This window comes from Vipera ursinii, assembly GCF_947247035.1.
Source record: "Vipera ursinii genome assembly, chromosome: 2".
Lineage (NCBI taxonomy): Eukaryota > Metazoa > Chordata > Lepidosauria > Squamata > Viperidae > Vipera > Vipera ursinii.
The window spans coordinates 228132963-228152808 of record NC_139513.1 but is presented as its reverse complement, the minus strand read 5'-3'; the positions used below and the strand labels follow the sequence as shown (position 1 = coordinate 228152808).

The 19846-nt window shown below is 39.5% G+C and overlaps 1 protein-coding gene across 1 annotated transcript in view; it reads right to left on the bottom strand.

Moving 5' to 3' along the window:
* Nucleotides 1–19846, bottom strand: part of PCSK5 (proprotein convertase subtilisin/kexin type 5) — a gene marked incomplete at both ends in the record, with an annotated part of 224946 nt that overhangs the window by 162282 nt on the left and 42818 nt on the right. Inside the window, one exon of the mRNA XM_083351165.1 lies at nt 15001–15114. Coding sequence (XP_083207291.1) covers nt 15001–15114 — 114 coding nt within the window. The remainder of the gene's footprint in view (nt 1–15000; nt 15115–19846) is intronic.

The following is a 19846-nucleotide window of genomic DNA, read 5'->3' as shown; positions in this document are numbered from 1 at the left end:
TATCATTGTTCAAATAACCACAGTACAATAAACTATGGCTCAGTATTTGAATCTACTCTGTCTACTTTTATGCCCTTCTTAAAAGCACTATATGTGTTTTGAGTCATTTTATTGGAGTCATGTTTCACCTCATGGAACATAGAATTTGTACAAATTGGGCCACTGAACTTGGGATTCAGTCGATTTTACTACAGTTCCATGCTGATAGCTTGTATTTGCTCAAAACTGACTCTGATAATAATACTGCTTCTTGAATATTAGGGTTTAATATTAAATTCTGCATAATGGTAATAATTAATTATGCTGGGTAACAAACACCTTGATTCTTTAATATTTAATATTATGCTTTCTTCAAAGAAACCTATAAATCATATGTAACCATTTCATGTCCTTTATCCTTTGCCAGTTGGCTACTTGGATAATTAGCTATATTTACTCTGCATTGTCCATAACCAACTGCAGTGACATCAAAATGCCAATGTGTGTGAATTATATTATCATGCAAATACTATTCTTGTGCTTATATCCTGATGTCTGATTCATTTAGTGAGTTGTAGCATTTTTGATGATGTTGTCATCACCACACATATTTATTTGCATTTCACCCATTTCATTTCTTCCTGAAAAAAGAATAATGGTGTATGGCTAATAAGGTAGCTTTTACCTATAGCTAATAGGATATGTGTCATGGTTCTGACAGAAAAGAACTTTGAGGCAGTGTTTACCTTAAAGAATCTTTTATTCAAGAAACATAGTATTGGCACTACATAGCTGAAACCAAGAACTAAATTTCCCTCCTCTGGGTACAATGTAAGAAAGCACAATTCCCTCCTCCAATAAACAGTCATAAATCACATTCCCCAATTAAGCTTGAAGCATGGGCTTTCTCCCCAGCTCTCCAGCCTGCCAAAACTATCAACTCAGGGCCCAATGACCTTGGGTTCACACGGCTGAGTTATTATTGTTATGACTAGCTGGACTCTCATCCACATTCCCCCTCATTAGTTAGTTAGCATCAACTAACTCTAAAAGCAATAGAGGAAAAATGGCTGCATTTCCATCTGTTGTCAAAGCAAGAACATCTGATGTTAGCACCGTTGACAATATGGCTAATTTCAGTCAATTATTTCTATACATATAATTATTAGTCTAATTAGTCTATTTTGTGATACTTAAACTTAGTCCAACAATTAATTATTTTAATTATTTAATTATTTTTCATTATATATTATAAATGGTATATAGTAGTAGTATATAAAACTTCATTACTTCCTATTGGAAGTTTCGATGCAGTATGACTTGCTGAACATAACAAATACAAGCAGACAAATTTCACTTTTAAGAACTTTCAACTAAACTCAATAAGTTTGTAAAGTCAATATATTTATACATCCCAATAAAGTGTAATGGCCTGATTTACACTCTACTCTTCCACTAGCAATTAGACTTTCTTCAGGTCTTCCCTTGATTTTATTACCTGCCTTAATCATGGTTTCATTTTGAAATTGCTGAATAATTGAAATGTTATTATTTTTATATTGCATTATTTCAGTGTATTTTATTAATTAATTAATTGTTAGGATGTATGTATGTATGTATGTATGTATTTAAATTCTATAGCCTTCCATTTCAATCAATGGCTGAGTGGCTTACAATCGAAAATGTTTTTACTGTTTTTATTGTACAGGTAGTCCTCAACTGAAGACCACAATTGAGCCCAAAACAATTCTTAAGTAAGTTTTGCCCCATTTTACAACCTGCAGTTGTTAAGTTAGTAACATGATTTTTAAGTGAATCTTAACAATTCCCTATGGACGTTGCTTGTCAGAAAGATGTAAAAGGTGATTGCATGACCCTAGGACACTGCAACAGACACGTGCCAGTTGCCAAGTGTCTGAATTCTGATTGTGTGACCATGGGGATGCTGCAATGGTTGAAAGTGTGAAAAATGGTCGTGTCACTTTCTTCAGTGCTCTTATAACTTTGAATGGTCACTAAATGTATGGTTGTAGGTTGAGGACTACCCAAACAATAAAAGCAATACAATATTTTAGAACAATAATAAACATCTAAAAATAAATATACACTGCAGCTGAGATACTTGGTCAGTTGACAATAAAGCCAGGAAACAGAGCCTTTGACACATTCACTGCCCCAGACTTGGGAACACAATTAGGTTTTTAAAGCCTTATGAAAGGCCAACTAGAATAGAAGGAATAGAATAGAGCTGGAAGGGACCTTGGAGGTCTTCTAGTCCAGCCCCCAGCTTAAGCAGGAGAACCTATACCATCTACCAACTGGTTTGGGAGCATTCTAATTTCCAGTGGCGTAGCGTGGGTTGTCAGCACCTGGGGCAAGGCAACCGGAAGCGGAAATAGATGGGCGGGCGGGCGGTGACGTCACGGCACTGCTGAAAAGACGCACCCCGCAGCGGCGTAGACTTTCCAAGAAGAGTCGCGCGCATGCGGGATGCTTCCGGGTCCCTCTCGAGGGCGGCTGGGCGGGGCTCCGACCTGCAAGAGCCGCTGCATTCAAGCTCGCATGTCAGCCCCGCTAAATAAAGCCACGCATGCGCACGAAGCTAGGCCGGCCGGCCAGCGGGTCCGTCTTCACTCAGCCAAACCTGCCAGGGCGCCTGCGGGGCGCTTGCGGTTGGCCTGAGCCTGGGTGGAGAGTTGGCCACTTCTATTTATTTTATTCAGTTTATGTGGCCGCCCATCTCACCTGCCGGACTCATTTCGCTTTGCAAGAAAGAGCAGCTCGATAGCGGAGCCAAGCCAACTCTGTGCAGCCCTTGGGGCTCCCTGAGCAGCTCAGTGCGAGCGCGCCCCCCCAGATGTTGCGCCCGGTGCAGCCGGCCCCCCCTGCACCCCCCACGCTACGCCACTGCTAATTTCCAGTGGAGGACATTCCAGAGAAGCAGGGGCTATTGTACTGCCATCTAGTCCCTGCCAGCTGACCCTCTTTGGCTGACATGATCTGCAGCATGACCAATTGGCTAGATTGAATTTGATGGGTAGAGTTGGGAAAAAGGCAGTACCTCAGCTAACCCGGTCCCAAGCCATGTAAAGGTGACAACCAGCACCTTGAATTGCATCCAGAAACATACTGGTAACCAATGTAGCTTACGCAGTAGTGGAATTATTGTGCTCTATATCTGGTACCATTTACTACCCATGCAACCACGTTCTACACTGGTTTGAAGTTTCAGAATACTCCTCAGGGGCAGCCCTAGGTAGAGCATGTTGCAGTAGTTTTACTGTAATTTGTTGTATCATTCTAAGATACTTCAATATTGTCAAGTGAAAAGCAGTATAAAAAGCTGATTAATAAAATTAATCATTGCTTACAAATCAGCAGGACTAAGTTGGTATATCATATTAAAACAAAACAAAGCTAGCATATGATACTCTAATAAGATATGTGAACAACCGGTGACTATATGCAGATATCTTTTCTACTGATCCTATACTGTGATTTATGGAGATTAGGCATAAACTCTATCATTTAATGTACTCTTTTCTCTTTCCATTAATCTAGGCATATGAGAGATGAAGAAATAATTCCTAATTAGTCTGCTGGAGCCAGGATTAGTTTTAGCATGTTAGTATAAGCTTTTGCTTTGGGGATATTTTATTAGTTGTACAGAGGAAATGGAAAGATTAAGTGAAGGGACTGAAAAAGTAAAAGGGAGAATGAGAAAACAAAAGTGAGAGAATGCAGGCAGCAGATGGGTTGCAAAGTACATGGTGAAAATGGAGATTATGAAAGATTGGGAAGAGGATGAGAATGAGGACAAGGACATAAGGTTGTATAGCTCCACGGAATCAATCTGGGATTTAATACAGTTTTCACTGAGAGGTCTCTGAAAAGAGCATTGTGTTCTTAAAATGCCAGAGAAATATAGAGGTGAGAGAGGGGGAATTGCATGGCTGCCACAAGACGTATGCCTGGAGTTCTGATGCAGCTCTTTGCTTTATAGGTTTATAGGTAGTCGCCGAGGTACGAACCTAATGGAGCCTGCCATTAGGCTCATAACTCAAAAAACTCATCAAATTTTAAAATTTTTAAAAATCAAATTCATTAATTAAATCAAATGAATTGTTAAATGAATGAAGATCTGACTTACTATTTCCTCTGATAGCTGCCATGTTAACTGAACTGGGAGGGTTTCCCACCAGCTGCCAATCAGCTGTTTCCAGTGAGCTTGTCTCAGGAACTAAAGGGCTTGCAAGCCATCACAGTTATTATTATTTATTTATTTTTAAAAAAACAACAACAAGTGCTGCTAGCCAGCTCAAACGTCTTCAGCTGCCCAGAGGGGAGTTGGAGGCGTTGGTTTAATAAAAAAAACAACAACACTAGTTTAAGAGCCAGCCAGGCACCCACAGGGAGATGGGGGAGAGATTTGCAGAACTCTCGGCTTGCAATAGTAACAGAGATGGAAGAGACCTTAAGGTCAGCTAGTCCAACCCATGCTCTCAGAAGAGCGTATTTCTGATAAATGCCTATCCAGTCTCTTTTTAAAAGCTTCCAGTGATGGGGCGCCCACAACTTCTGGAGGCAATTTAAATGTAAAACCGACAAACTACAGTAATATATGCTAATTTCCAAAAATAAAAGCTCAATAGTTTGCAACCACAATAGTTTGCAAAGTACAGTACTTAAAAAACAGAGCACTTCCCAAACTGCTTGCAAACTTTTGGAACTGCTCTTCTTTTGAAGTACTGTACTTTGCAAACTATTATGTTTGCAAACTATAGAGTAACAAAATATATATATTTTAAAATACTTACAGAAGTAATCGTAGTACTCGAGCCCAGGCAGTAGCGGACTGCAGCAAAAGCAAAAACTGGTCCTGGCTCGGCTTTTGTTTGGCCATGTGATCAGGGACAAAAAAAAAAACAAAAACCCTTCCGGCTTCTCATAGCCCTGAACAGCCCAAACAAGTCACAGGGATAAAAATGGCCACTGCTGCAGTAGAGACTGAAATCAAGTCACATGACTACAAAAGTCCCTTTTTGGTGACAATTTTGAATTTCTAATGTAATTTCTAAATTAATTTGTTTTTGTGAAAACTCGCTAAATAAACACTTGTACCTGGAGGATTACGAAGCAATTTAAAATAAGCAAAGGCAAAAAAAGGAGTAGAAACAACCAGTGGTGGGATTTAAATATGTAAACAACCGGTTCTCAGTGTGGATGCCGCTTCCGGAAGTCCATTCTGGGCCTGGGCAACAAAAAATTAGCTACTGGTTCTGCCAAAGTGGTGCGAATTGGCTGAATCCCACCACTGGAAGCAACTGGTGATTTTTAAGAGCTCATGATTAAAGACCAGGAAAAAAGTATAGTCTTCTCCAGGCAGATTGCATATGTGCTTTCCTATTCAATATCGCTGTTTAGCAGGGCCGAGATCTTTTAAAGGAAAAATGATATGATAAAAATATCTGTAGCACAACAAATAAATTTGCTTATATTCATTCTGGGTTGGATAGCAGCCAGATTAAGAGAAGTGGCTTTTTATGTTCTAATCTGGATTATTTTGACTTTGTGAAAACTGAAGAAGTAGACAGACTGAATTATTCCATCTACAAGATCAAGTCATGTGCTTCCTGGTTTCTTCGGATGGCTTAGTGAACTTTCAGCAACCACAACTGAGAGTTCTGCAAAGCTGTTTTAAAGGGATCTTTTTCATCTTTTCCTGGTTATGGGACAAAAATGGCATTGCTCATTCTGGTCAATGACTTTCCTCAGAAGCCAGATAAAATGGGTGAACCCTTCAAGGACCTATTGGAAATGTCCAATCTACGGACCATGGCATATCTCTGGAGCCATCTGAAGGGATTCGAAGATGGGAATGTTGTCTTACAGGTGGTTAGGTAGTAGGTGGTTCTAATCAGTGGTCATGGGCTTTAAACACTCAAGCCCCTAGGGCAGGGGTCGGCAACCTCGGCTCTTTTATGACTCGTGGACTTCAACTCCCAGAATTCCTGAGCCAGCTGGCTCAGGAATTCTGGGAGTTGAAGTCCACGAGTCATAAAAGAGCCGAGGTTGCCGACCCCTGCCCTAGGGAATCCAGTGTGGAATGCCTCAGGGGCTCCATAATATATAATATGATAGCACTGGAGGCTAGGATTGTATGCTAATAACATCTGGTTATCTATTGTCCTCTCAGGAAAATATATAGAGATTGTATTACTTTAACTGCGCGCATACAACTTTTATTTTGGTTTTGGTATTTTACCTTGACATAGTTGTACTTTAACCAGATTTTGTTAGAACTAAGGCAGGTTATAAATATTAAGGAAGGAAGGAAAATGTAAAATTGCAAAAATGCCATGTATATTTGAATGCAGGATCTACCTAAGCTTGCATTCAAAACCCTCTTAAGAATCCCTTCATTTGAATGAGGAACTTATTTCGTGTATGATCCTAAAAATATTCAAATGAATAAAATTCCTTAAAAAAAAGTAAAAGTATGATATAGGTACATGAACCAATCATATTTATTACAATTATCAAAACAAGAAGCAAGGAAATGATTAACTTCCTTAGTTTAATAAAAGATAAAACTCTAATAATGATAATTTTTTAACATTTTTAAACATTTCAGGTCACTGAGTGGCAGAAAAAAAATGTAAGGTAGTACAAAGGATCTAATTACAAAGAGAAAAGAATTTGAAAGTGTGAAATTTTAAAATCAGAATTCAGCAGTAAATGTAGAGCTGTTCTGGGGTTAAAGTTAATAGTTTATCATCATTGCCAAGTTATTCATTAATCTAGATCAGACATGTCAAACTCGCACCATCATGTGACGTCGTGCGACATATTGGAGCTTTTTATCCATTGCCAGCAATGGAGTAGGCGTGGTTTCCTGATGACGTGTCCGACCCACAGGCCGGCAGTTTGACACCCTGATCTAGATTCTAACAGATACAATGTTGTATTTTTCTACTTATTTTCATGCACAACTACCTTTTGTTATGGAATAACTATTAATTCTATCAAGGATACTTAATTATTGTTCATTCAAAGATACAAGAAAAACCACTGCTTTTTATTTGTTGTTTGGCTTCATTTCTTCCTGATAGTTTAATGAGAGAGAGATATTTTAGAATAAATAAGAATATATTAAAGAATGTTAATAAAGGAATTCAATTATATTTGCATTTCTATATAGCAATACTGACATTTTTGAAGCCCTTTGCTGAAATATTACACTGAATTTAAGATACATCATATCAGCCATTCATCAGGCACTAAAGATGATGGAACTTAAAAATATCAAGACATAAGAAAAAAAAGAATGCAAGAAAATTTGAAGGTAGAGAAATTAGAAAGAAATTCTTATAGAGCAGGGGTGTCAAACTGCCGGCCTGTGGGCCGGACACATCATCTGGAAGCCGCGCCCACACCATTGCCAGCAATGGCAAAACCGTCCCGATACATTGCGCGATGTCACGTGACATTGCGAGTTTGATATGTCTGTTATAGAGCAATAAGAGTCATTACCAAACCAGTTATAATGTAAAGAATATTCTGAAACAACACGCAGAGAAGTGATTTGACTTTATCCTAGTTTCCCATGGAAGGTCACAGCCGGAGAACCATATAAAGGCACATCATACCTTCATGAAGACATGCATGTACAATGAAACTTTGAGTTGTCAACGTTGCCTATTATCCATCATCAGATATCAAAACATCCCTCAAATGACATATTTTATCTTTCAAAAACTGTACTACCCAAATTAGAACATGTTATAACTTCAAACCAGGATTAGGTTCTACACTTAAAAATATAAGTTCTCTCTTATTAGCACTGAGCTTTTTTGCTCCCTTTCTTGCAATCCCTTTTTGCATCCAAGAAATATTCCAAATTCGGGATTTGGGGACAGTTACTAAAAACAACATAAACTGCAAGAACTAATCGAACAGTACTGGACCAAATAAAATCCAGATTTAGATTTGGTCATTTGAGAAACTTTTTTAATTCATCTGCAAAGCTATAATCAGATGGTGATACTTATATTCAAAAGAATGGTACTGAATTTAAGATAATATCTGCAAAATGAAAGAAGGGACCAAAAAAAATCCTATATAATTCCCAGCTTCCTCATCCTGTCAACCTAGGGTTGTCAACTATAGCTAAAACCAGTTTGGAAATTCCTGACCCCTGCTTAATAAATGAAACATTCATATAAATCTATCTGTGTGCATATGTGTGTGTATGTTTGAATGTATGCACATAAGATAGCACAAGCCACTCTCCAAAATAAGTTCAGGCCAAGATAAAGGGTATTTTTTATACATTGAATCAGTAACTATTAAATACAAGTATCTATTAATTAAATATGATGCACATTTTGTTACTCATTTTGATTTAAAAGTTTTTGAGGAAATTGGAAAAATTACATAACAATCTTTAATTTAGCTTCATTCATTATCACAGGATATAAAAATATTTTTATATAATTAACAAATTAATTTTTGTCCTTATCTGCCAGATTTACTATAAAAAATACTTCATAAATTAAGTACCGTATATTACTTTTTGAGACAAGCAGCACTTAAAATGTATTATAATAAATAAATGCAATTTTGCTTAGAAATATTAGATTAGATATTTAAAATGCATCTATCCTTGAGATTACAAAAGATTTTGTGAATACTTCCAAACGAGTTTTCTTTCTTTGGCTTTCATGTAGCCTGTTTTCCAGATTTCTTTGTTTGGTTTTAAATCTTATATTTTTTATATTTATAAAGCCACATTCTGGCCAACAGAGGTTTTTATAATGTCTTCACATTAGGTTTATTGTAGTAATATAATTTACATCATATTCAGTTCATATTTTTCCTAAATTACTATTAACATTGTAGTTATGGACCTTCATAGGAGAGGTGGGCGGAGCCAAGATGGTGGAGAGGCAGCAAAGGCTGTAAAGAGCTCCTCCAAAAGTAAACGTTTTATTTTATTTTACTTTATTTTTATTTTAACTTTTTAACCTCTTTTAATATTGTATTTTAACCTACCCCTTTTAAACTTTTAAAACCCATTTTTAACCCATTTTAACCTTTTAAACCATAGTTTTAAACTTTTTTTTTAAACTTGTTTTAACAAACCTGAATGGGGAAAAAAAGGAAGAGACAGCACTCTGCAGCAGAAAGTACCGTATTTTCCGGCGTATAAGACGACTGGGCGTATAAGACGACACCCTACATTTCCTGTTAAATTATAGGGTTTGGGCTATACTCGCCATATAAGACTGCCCCTCTTCCAACACACACTAAATAAAAATTAAAAAACATCAGATTTGATTTTAATATGGTAATTTTAATTCAAATGCTTATGACATGCAGGTGCTTAGTAGGAAAACTGTCACTTATAAACATAAGGCTGTTTGTCATCAAACATGTAAACATAAAACAGTGCAAGTGGATTAAACAACAACAACAACAACAATAACAACAACAACAACAACAACAACAACAACAACAACAATAATAATAATAATAATAATAATAATAATAATAATAATAGGTTGGAGGGGACCTTGGAGGTCATCTAGTCCAACCCCCTGCTAAGGCAGGAAACCCTATAAACCCTGTAAAAAATCACAGACTGCAGCTTCTTCTCCAATTGGTCCCGCTTTCCCTGCGCAGACTAAATGGGAGATCCGCTCCAGGTTTTCCAGCCAGCCCTGTCCCTAAATTTTCAGCACCCGGCGTATAAGACGACCCCTGACTTTTGAGAAGATTTTCATGGGTTAAAAAGTAGTCTTATACGCCAGAAAATACAGTATATCCAAGCCTTTGAAGCAGCAGAAAATGGAGGATTATATTGCAAACAGACAGTCTGCTCCAGAAAGTAACTCATCCTCAGGGACCTTATCAGATAAATTTAATTTATGTGACTCATTGGAATGGGACTTACAAACCGAACTGGAGAGCAGACAGCGTGTGGAGTTGTCCTCCTCCCTCTCGGAGAATGGCTCCCCTCCTTGGAATCCGGCAACAGCCTTTTTTTACACAGGAGGGAGATGTAGCAAATTTGAAGGGGGAAAATGTGACATTGTCCTCTCTAGACAATGTTTGCTTACAGCTCAAACTGTAAACTCAATATATGATCTCTTGTCAATTGTCATAAATAAGGTCGACTGCCTGAAAGAATCTTTTGCAAAGTTTGTTAGGATCCACCCAAATACTGTAGAAGGACTTGGGAGGATAACCATGGACAGACATGGGATGGCTAACTCAGAAAATGAAAGTACAGAAGGACCTTGTTCTCCTCCCAAAAATTTGAACACCTACAGAGAAAACACTCAATCAGGCAAAGGTCTAAGAGATGACCAATATAACTACAGTCTGCAAACTAACCAGGTTACTTTGCAAATTTATGACAAGAGAGTAAATAGAGGGCATTGGAGCAATAGAAAAGCTATTAGGCTGTCCCTGAGCCAGCTGCTCCGCTGTGAATTCACTCTGATAGATCTACTACATGCAGAGTGGCTGCCAGCAAGAACACAACGTATGAGAATTCTCCTATTGTTCAAGCAGCCCACAATTCCCTCCATGCTCTTCAGAATGAAACCCTTTCTGAGCATTTTCTCAATATTTCCAATAATGGTCTTTTGTTCAGAAAAAGTGTGCCCACTCCTGAAACAGCGTCATCAAGAGGGAACTGTCGCTTTAAATCTAGGCTGCAACAGCCCTCACGCTACTATGCCTGAGGCTGATGCAACTGAACTGACCCTGAGAAAGCAAAGAAGCAATATACGAACTGTGTTACCCACATCTGCAGGAACTGGATGTGCCAGAGCAAATGTTGATTGACCTATTCAGTGCATTGCCAGAACCTGAGCAAGTTAACATCATTCAAAGATTGGATGACCTAAAAGAGGCACTGACAACAACTCAATCTACAGCAAAGCCTCTATTTAATTTGGCTCCACTAATCACGCAACCTTGTGACAAGATACTTAATCAACAATCTGCCTTTACCTCAACAGTAAAAAAAGGTGTTGTCACACAGGCTGAGAGTGGAGTAACTGCACTGACTGACCCAGCCTCTGAGAAACAACTGAAAGACAAAGGGCTTCATCACACAGTGCCCCCTAAGCTGACAAACACTAAGGACATAATCCAGCTTACATCCTCATTTGATTTAGAAGTTCCCACAATATCTTTCCACAAGATGAACCCTCAGCCATGCCCCTCCAAAAATGGACATAAATCTACATTTATATACTTAAGCCAGAGTAACTGCCCATTGGAAAAAGGACCATTCTTGGAGCAAGAGCGGAGGCACGCTGGCGGTCGAGATGTAGAGGAGCAACAGCAAATTCTGCAACCCATGAGGAGAAATATCGAACCTCACAACAACTGTGTTTATATGGGAAGCTTAGATGATATTGACCCAGCTCCAATGTCAAGTTGACATCTGGCATTTCTACCATCTAGCCAATCAACCAAGTCAGACCACCTTGCCGCTGAGAACCCCATACAGTTGATGACCTGGAACATAGCTGGCTGGAAAGGGATGGTTGATAGTGGACTAATGACCTTTCTCTCTAGATTTGACGTAATAGCCTTTCAAGAAACCTGGCTAACCGAAGTGGATGAACCAGTACAATTGCCAGGCTTTCAGGGATGGGCCTCCCCAGCCCTAAAAACAAAGAACAAAGGGAGACCCACTGGTGGGCTATGCATTCTTATAAAGCAAGAGTTGCAATGGCAGGGAGAGAAATTATATAATGAAGATAAGTATCCATACTTTCTAGCTGTCAAATTTGAATATGACCAGATTGAGTTAATATTGGTAAATGTGTACATTCCTCCAAGCACATCCCTGCACTATAATTTGGAATATTGGATGGGCTTGGAAGTTATCTTAGAAGATATATCTATACTGTACCCTCAGTCCATAGTGGTATTATTAGGCGATCTGAACGCTAGACTGGGTCCCTCTCTGTATGAGCTTGCCCAGAAGAAGGGAATCCCAGGGGAGTTCTTTGATAACCAGAGAATGCTACTAAGTGGGCTAGAACAATACAGTCATCTACTACTGACTGGATGTCAGCCTTCAATGCATTCTCCAATCTTTGTAACATACTGAAGAAACACCTAACAGCTAAACCTACTACAAAAAGAGCCCAAGTGGGTAGACCTCGCTGGTTTGATCTGATTGCCAGCGACAGAAAAAGAAATTGAAGGCAGCCATGAGGCTTGCCCAGAGGAATCCTACTACCAATATACAAGCTAAGATGCTGCACACAAGAAGGGAATATAAAAAACTGTAACATTAAAGAAAAAAACATTTTGCCATTTAAATCTGGTCAGAACTTGAGTTGGCTGCCAGAAGTCATAATTCAGTATTATTTTGGCACTCTGTAGCAGGTATCCTGAAGGAACGGAGATTTGCATTTGACATACCAATCTCTGCTGCGGACTGGGAGAATTATTATCAGTGCTTGTTTGCCCCCACCGAACCGGTAAGGAAATTATTTTTAAACAGTGATTTGGTAAATCCTAGAACTCTCCCCCCCTGGCCACCAGTCTCAGAAAAGGAGATACAGTCCATCATTAAAAGCTTAAAGAGCAATAAAGCCCCAGGCGAGGATTTTTTACCAGCAGAATTATTTAAGAAATTTCCCAACTGGTGGGGCCCTGTATTAGCAGGTCTTTTTACACACATAAATAACACCTGCCATATACCAGATGGGTGGAAGATGGCAATAGTTGTCCCCATATATAAAAAAGGGAATAAAAAGGATCCTAGTAATTATAGCCCTATCAGCCTGATTGACATTGTAGCAAAAATATATGCTAGGTACCTTTTGAACAGAATTGAAATCTGGGTAGAGGAAAACAACATCCTCACAGAAGAACAAGCAGGTTTTAGACAAAACAGATCTACTATTGATAACTGCTTTGTCTTGAACCATCTAATTGCCAAATATGCCTATAAGAGGAGACCCCTGTTTGCTGCTTTTATAGACCTTACAGCAGTATTTGATATGGTAAATAGAGACGTACTATGGAGTAAATTGACATCTCTTAAAATAGAACCCAGACTCCTGGCCTTGATTAAAGCCCTTTACACAAGTACCTGTTTGAGGGTGCGGTATGGGGTTAATGGGACCCTGACTAATAGGATTCACACAAATAAAGGGATAAGGCAAGGGTGTATCCTGGCCCCATTATTATTTAATTTATACATCAATGACTTGCCAGGGTTAATGAAGGATACCATGGTACACATGCCGATGATCCTAAACACTTACTGTAACAGCTTGCTTTATGCTGATGATATGATTTTGTTATCATACTCACAAGTAGGATTACGTAGGCTATTAAGAAGATTCAGCTCTTATTGCCAGGATAACTCCCTAATCATTAGCAAATCCAAATAGAAAATAATGGTGTTTGGAAGAAACCATCAGAGACATAAGTGGCAATTAGATGGTGAACCAATTGAGCAGGTTAATACCTTTGTATATTTGGGAGTAACTTTTTCCAAGACTGGATCTTGGGCCTGCCATCATCAACGGAGTACATTTAGAGCAAAAACCCGTTTGAACTTATTGCTCAAACTAAAGAACCATAGTTACCCAGGGTCCCTAGCTCCATTACTCAAGGTTTATAAGGCTAAGGTTACGACAATGCTCTTGTATGGAGCAGAAATTTGGGGTCTTTATTCAACCACAGTTTTAGAACAAACACAGTCCCAGCATCTGAGATGTATTTTGGGTGTAGATCCAAGAACATCTGCTGCAGCAGTTAGAGCTGAATTGGGAATTCATACAATTCAGGCATTATCTAAAATTAGAGCTTATAACTACTGGTGCAAAGTTAATGAAATGGAGACTGATAGACTCCCCAAATTATGCCTACTAGAACAAATAAAACTACAATCTCAAATCTCCTGGATCACCAAACTAACAAATTTTGTAAGAAGCTGTGGCCTTCCTGTTTCTTGCGTAACAGGACAACAATCTAAAAAAAGAGTTGCCCAAAGAATTAAGGATATAGAAACACAAACTGATATAGCTATCCTTAGTAAGGTGGGTAACTTGAAATGGCTGAGTAAATACAAATGTACTTTACAAGTGGACAGTTATTTGAAGTTACAACTCCCAAAACATCTTAGGGAGATATTTACGAGAGCGAGATTCGAACAGCTTGATACAATGGTCAGATATGGGAGATTTCATGCTATACCATACAATGAGCGTCTCTGCATTTGCGGAGCGGCAGAGGTAGGGGACCTGGCTCACATCCTATTTGACTGTTGTCTGTATAAGAGGGTGAGAGACAGGTATCTTGGTCTATATACCAAACGAATGACCCATTGGGATCCCCATATCAAAATAACTTATCTTATGTCCGGTCAGAACTTGAAAATAACATTTAACATAGCACAGTATTTAAACAAAATGATCCGGTTAAGATCTGCATATGTGGGACTGATTGGGGTAGATTACAAGGGTGACTCTGAAATATAATGTTATCATATTTTATCTATAACTTAAATTTGTATTTTATTACTATTTCATCTTAAATTGTATTTTATTTTAATTCCATTTTAAATTGTATTTTATCAAATTCAATTTTGGATTGTTTTTATCAAGTTTTGGTGACGGTTTGTTGCTGGAACTTTGCACTTTGATATGGCCCAAGGGCTAATCAATAAAGTTGTTGTTAGCTGTAGTTATGGGAAAATGCTGATTACAAAAAGCACATTAATATTTTTACTCCAATACTAGAAAAAAATTATGAAAGAGCTATATACTGTATTTAATTAAACAGAACTTTCAAAAATAGATTATCTTTTCCAATTACCATGATAAAATTTATAGAACTATAAGAATATATCTTACTTCGGCAACATAAAATGTTTTGGTTTCAAATATTTATTATTTTTACTAAACAAGTAGCACTGAAGACAAGTGTGTTTAATGTGACAGATTTCTGTTCAAATATTAGCCTATATGGACTTACCATATACCACATACTTTGCCACTTAGGATCATTAAAAAACATGGATTGGATACTACCAGGTTTGTAATCTCTCTTTCTTCTTATTTTTACAATTTGCTGTTCTATCCATTCTACCTGTTAAAAAGAAAAAAACACACACATATCAAAACAATATCTTGTATATTTAAAAATACAGTTAATAAAATACTATGATGTTGAGCATAAACAGCAAGAAGATATCGTTGGTTTATTTGACATATTTTTTAAAATATTTTTGGATAATTATCACAGCAACTTAAAACATTCTGCAAAAATTCTTTCCAAGAATATTTGTTTTTGATGCCTGTTTGTTACATATACAAGATCAAAACATAAAGTAAATGAAATAAAATAAAAAAGAGAAGAAAGAATACCTAAATAACAATGATGTACCATTAAAAGATCAAAACAATTTTTGTGCATTGACTTTATCCCAGTTGGGTTTCATATATTTAAAAAGGTTTCGTCTCTCAATGCCATTATCTAGATTAAAAAATGCTAAGCCTGAAACATTCCAGAAAAAGACAGTGAGAATGATCAATCAATTAGTCAATCTTTATTTTAGCTACAGCCAGTATTAAATATATAGAATGAAAACCATTCCAGGAATAAGAATTTATGGTATGACAAAACAGAAACAAAAAGATAGAGGAAGGAGATCAAGTCCCCTTTTTATTGCCAAGATCATCATATAATCAAATAGCTAGGGCCCTAATCAAATTATCCCCTGGACTGATGTTAGTCATGCAGGGTTAAGGGTGCAGTAGCAGTATTGTAAAAAAAAGTTTTTATAAAGTTAAGAAATTATGCTAGTGACAACCAGGAAAATGGACTGAGAGACTGAAATGTTTAGGATGCAGTCCCCCTCAATAACATATTTACATCTGGAAATGTTCCTGGAATTCAACTGACACAAGGTTTGATAACTGTAACTATCATGAGGACTGACTTTTCCTAAACTGGTGAGTATTATTCATGCCTATATTACATTTGATCTTGATTACTGCACTGCAATCTATGTGGAGTTGCCTTTAAAATGTTTCTGAAAGTTGCATTTGTGAAAAAATTACAGCATATTGAGGGCTAACCAGTACATTGTACAGAGTTTACATGATGTGGTACGGCCCAAACCAGGATACTACAATACAGCCAAAATGTGGTGAAACAGATTGGCTCCAGATTGGCAAAGAGGTGAGGCAAGACTTTATACTGTCATTTTATTTAACCTATATGTGGAATAGAATAGAATAGAACTGGAAGGACCTTGGTGGTCTCCTAGTCCAGACCCCTGCTCAAGTAGGAGAACATATACCATCTCAGACAAGCAACTGTCTTCTTAAAAGTCTCCAGTGATTTCTGGAGGCAGGCTGTTCCACTGGTTAATTATTCTCACTGTCAGGATGTTTCTCCTTAATTCAAGGTTGCTTCTCTCTTTGATCAATTTCCAACCATTGTTTCTTGTCCTTCCCTCTGGTGCTTTGGTGAATAATGTGACCCCCTCTTCTTTGTGGTAGCCCCTCAGTTACTGGAACACTGCTATCATGTCTCCCCTATTTCTTCTTTTCTTTAGACACTAGCCAAACCCAAGTCCCATAGCCATATTTCTATGTTTTAGTGTCCAGGCCTTCCTTTGATCATCTTAGTTGCTCTTGTCTGATTTTTTTCCAAACTCTCAACATCTTTTTTATGACATGGTGACCAAAATTGGTCGCAGTATTCCAGGTGTGGTCTTACTAGGGTTTTATAAAGTGGTAATAATACTTTTATTTTTTAGGGACGCGGTGGCTCAGTGGGTTAGGACGCTGAACTTGTCGATCGGAAGGTCGGCAGTTTGGCGGGTCGAATCCCAAGTGCCGCATAGCAGAGTGAGCGCCTGTTACTTGTCCCAGCTTCTGCCAACCTAGCAGTTCGAAAGCACGTAAAAATGCAAGTAGAAAAATAGGGACCACTATGGTGGGAAGGTAACAGCGTTCCGTGTGCCTTTGGCATCTAGTCATGCCGGCCACATGACCACGGAGACGTCCTCGGACAAGCGCTGGCTCTTTGGCTTTGAAACGGAGATGAGCACCGCCCCCTAGAGTCGGAAACGACTAGCACGCATGTGCGGGGGAACCTTTATCTTTTAATAATACTTTGTGTGATCTTCATTCTATGCCTCTGATTATACAACCCAGGATTGTATTAGCTGTTTTGGTTGCTGCTGCACACTGCTGGCTCATAGTGAAGTGATTGTCCACTAGGACTCCAAGATCCCTCTCACAGTTACTGTTTTTAAGCCAGGTCTCGCCCAATCTGTATTTGTACCTTTGATTTTTCCTACCTAAATGTAAAACTGGTTTTTTCCACAATGAAACTCATTTTGTTGGAGAGGGCCCATTGTTCAAGTTTGTCAAGATCTTTTTGGATTCTGAGTTTGTGTTCTGGGGTGTTGGCTACTCCTGCCAGTTTGGTGTCATCTGCAAATTTGATGAGTTCCCCTTCAATTCCCTCATCTAAGTCATTTATGAAGATATTGAAGAGTACTGGGCCTAAGATGAAACCTTGTGGTACCCCATTGCTTACTTGTCTCCATGAGGATGTAGTGCCATTGAAGACTACTCATTGAATACGGTTTGCCAGCCAGCTACAGATCCATCTTTTTTGGTGAAGTTGTCTATTCCACCTTTTTCTAAGGAGTAAGTTGTGGTCTGCTTTATCAAGTGCCTTACTGAAATCTAAGTATACTACATCCACAGCATTTCACTGGTCTACTAGTTTAGTCACTTTACCGAAGAATGAAATAAGATTGGTTTGGCATGATCTCTTTTAACAAACCCATGCTGGCTACTAGTTATAACTTCATTTGCTTCTAGTTGTTCACATATCTGTTTTTTGATTATCTTTTTTAGGATCTTCCCAGGTATTGATATTAAACTGATTGGTCTGTAGTTTCCTGGATCCATTTTCCCCCCTTTCTTGAAGATGGGAACCACATCAGTCCCTTTTCCAATCCTCATGTACTTCCCCAGTGCTCCAGGATTTATGAAAGTTGTGGTGCAATGGTTCTGAGATAACATCTGCCAGCTCCTTCAGAACTCTGGGATGTAATCTGTTGGGACCCAGTGATTTATACTTATCAAGGTCAGATAGGTGTTCTCCTACCATTTTCTTGCTTATTTTAATTTTTGTTTCTAGTTTGTCTTTTGCAGTGTTTTTTTTTTGATATGTTGGGCTATCATTTCTTTTTGTGTGAAGACTGATGCAAAGTATGAGTTAAGCAACTCTGCTTTCCCCCTGTTGCTTGTTAATTTCTTGTTAATTGTTAATTTCTTGTTAATTGTTAATTTCTTGTTAATCTTCTGTCTTTAGTGGACCTACAGTTTCCTTGACTTTTTTCTTATTGTTAATATGTTGGAAGAAACTTTTTTTATTATCCTTGATTTCCGTTGCAAGTCTTTGTTCGTTCTGAGCCTTTGCTTTCCTGACTTCATCTTTGCATGTTCTGGCTATCTGCTGATAATTGGCTTTAGTTATGTGCCCCTCTTTCCATTGTATTTGTCCTTTTTGTCTTTCAGTTTGTCAGAAAGATCTTTGTGCAGCCATGTTGGTTTCTTCTTGAATTTCTTGTTTTTCATTTTCATTTTAATTTAATTTAATAATATTTCTATACCGCCCTTCTCCCGAAGGACTCAGGGCGGTGAACAGGGCAAGAATAAAAATACAAATTACCGTATATACTTGAGTATAAGCCGACTCGAGTATAAGCCGAGACCCCAAATTTCACCCCCAAAAACTGGAAAAAGTTGTTGACTCGAGTATAAGCCGATCCGCCGTTCTGCAAGCCTCTGCCGCCAGCAGAGGCTCGATCCGCCATTTTGCAAGCCTGAATACACAGGAATACCCTGTGTGGCCGCGGCTCTCCGGGAAGCCCTGGCTGTCCGCTTCCTCGCTCCACGTGCGTTCCCCGGGCAAATCGCGGTGCCCAGCAGGCGAGGAAACACGCCTGCTCCAGTCGCCCCCCCTTCCCTCAGGAGACGCGAAGCAAGTGACCGCCCAGAGCTTACCGAGGACTTGCTTCGGTGCTTCCAGGATCGCGCGCACCTCTCCCAAGCCGCCGCCCGGAGACCTGCCGAAGTTTGGGGAGGTTTGGGGAGGTTTGGGGAGGTGCGCGCGCACCTCCCCAAACCTCCCCAAACGTCGGCAGGTCTCCGTTCCTCTGTGCCCTGCCTGCCTGCTTCTTTCCACAGCGGAAAGAAGCAGGCTGGCAGGGGGCGGAGGAACGGAGACCCGGCGACGTTTGGGGAGGTTTGGGCGCCTCCCCAAACGTCGCCGGGTCTCCGTTCCTCTGTGCCCTGCCTGCCTGCTTCTTTCCACAGCGGAAAGAAGCAGGCTGGCAGGGGGCGGAGGAACGGAGACCCGGCGACGTTTGGGGAGGTTTGGGCGCCTCCCCAAACATCCCCAAACGTCGCCGGGTCTCCGTTCCTCTGTGCCCTGCCTGCCTGCTTCTTTCCACAGCGGAAAGAAGCAGGCTGGCAGGGGGCGGAGGAACGGAGACCCGGCGACGTTTGGGGAGGTTTGGGCGCCTCCCCAAACATCCCCAAACGTCGCCGGGTCTCCGTTCCTCTGTGCCCTGCCTGCCTGCTTCCTTCCACAGCGGAAAGAAGCAGGCTGGCAGGGGGCGGAGGAACGGAGACCCGGCGACGTTTGGGGAGGTTTGGGCGCCTCCCCAAACATCCCCAAACGTCGCCGGGTCTCCGTTCCTCTGTGCCCTGCCTGCCTGCTTCCTTCCACAGCGGAAAGAAGCAGGCTGGCAGGGGGCGGAGGAACGGAGACCCGGCGACGTTTGGGG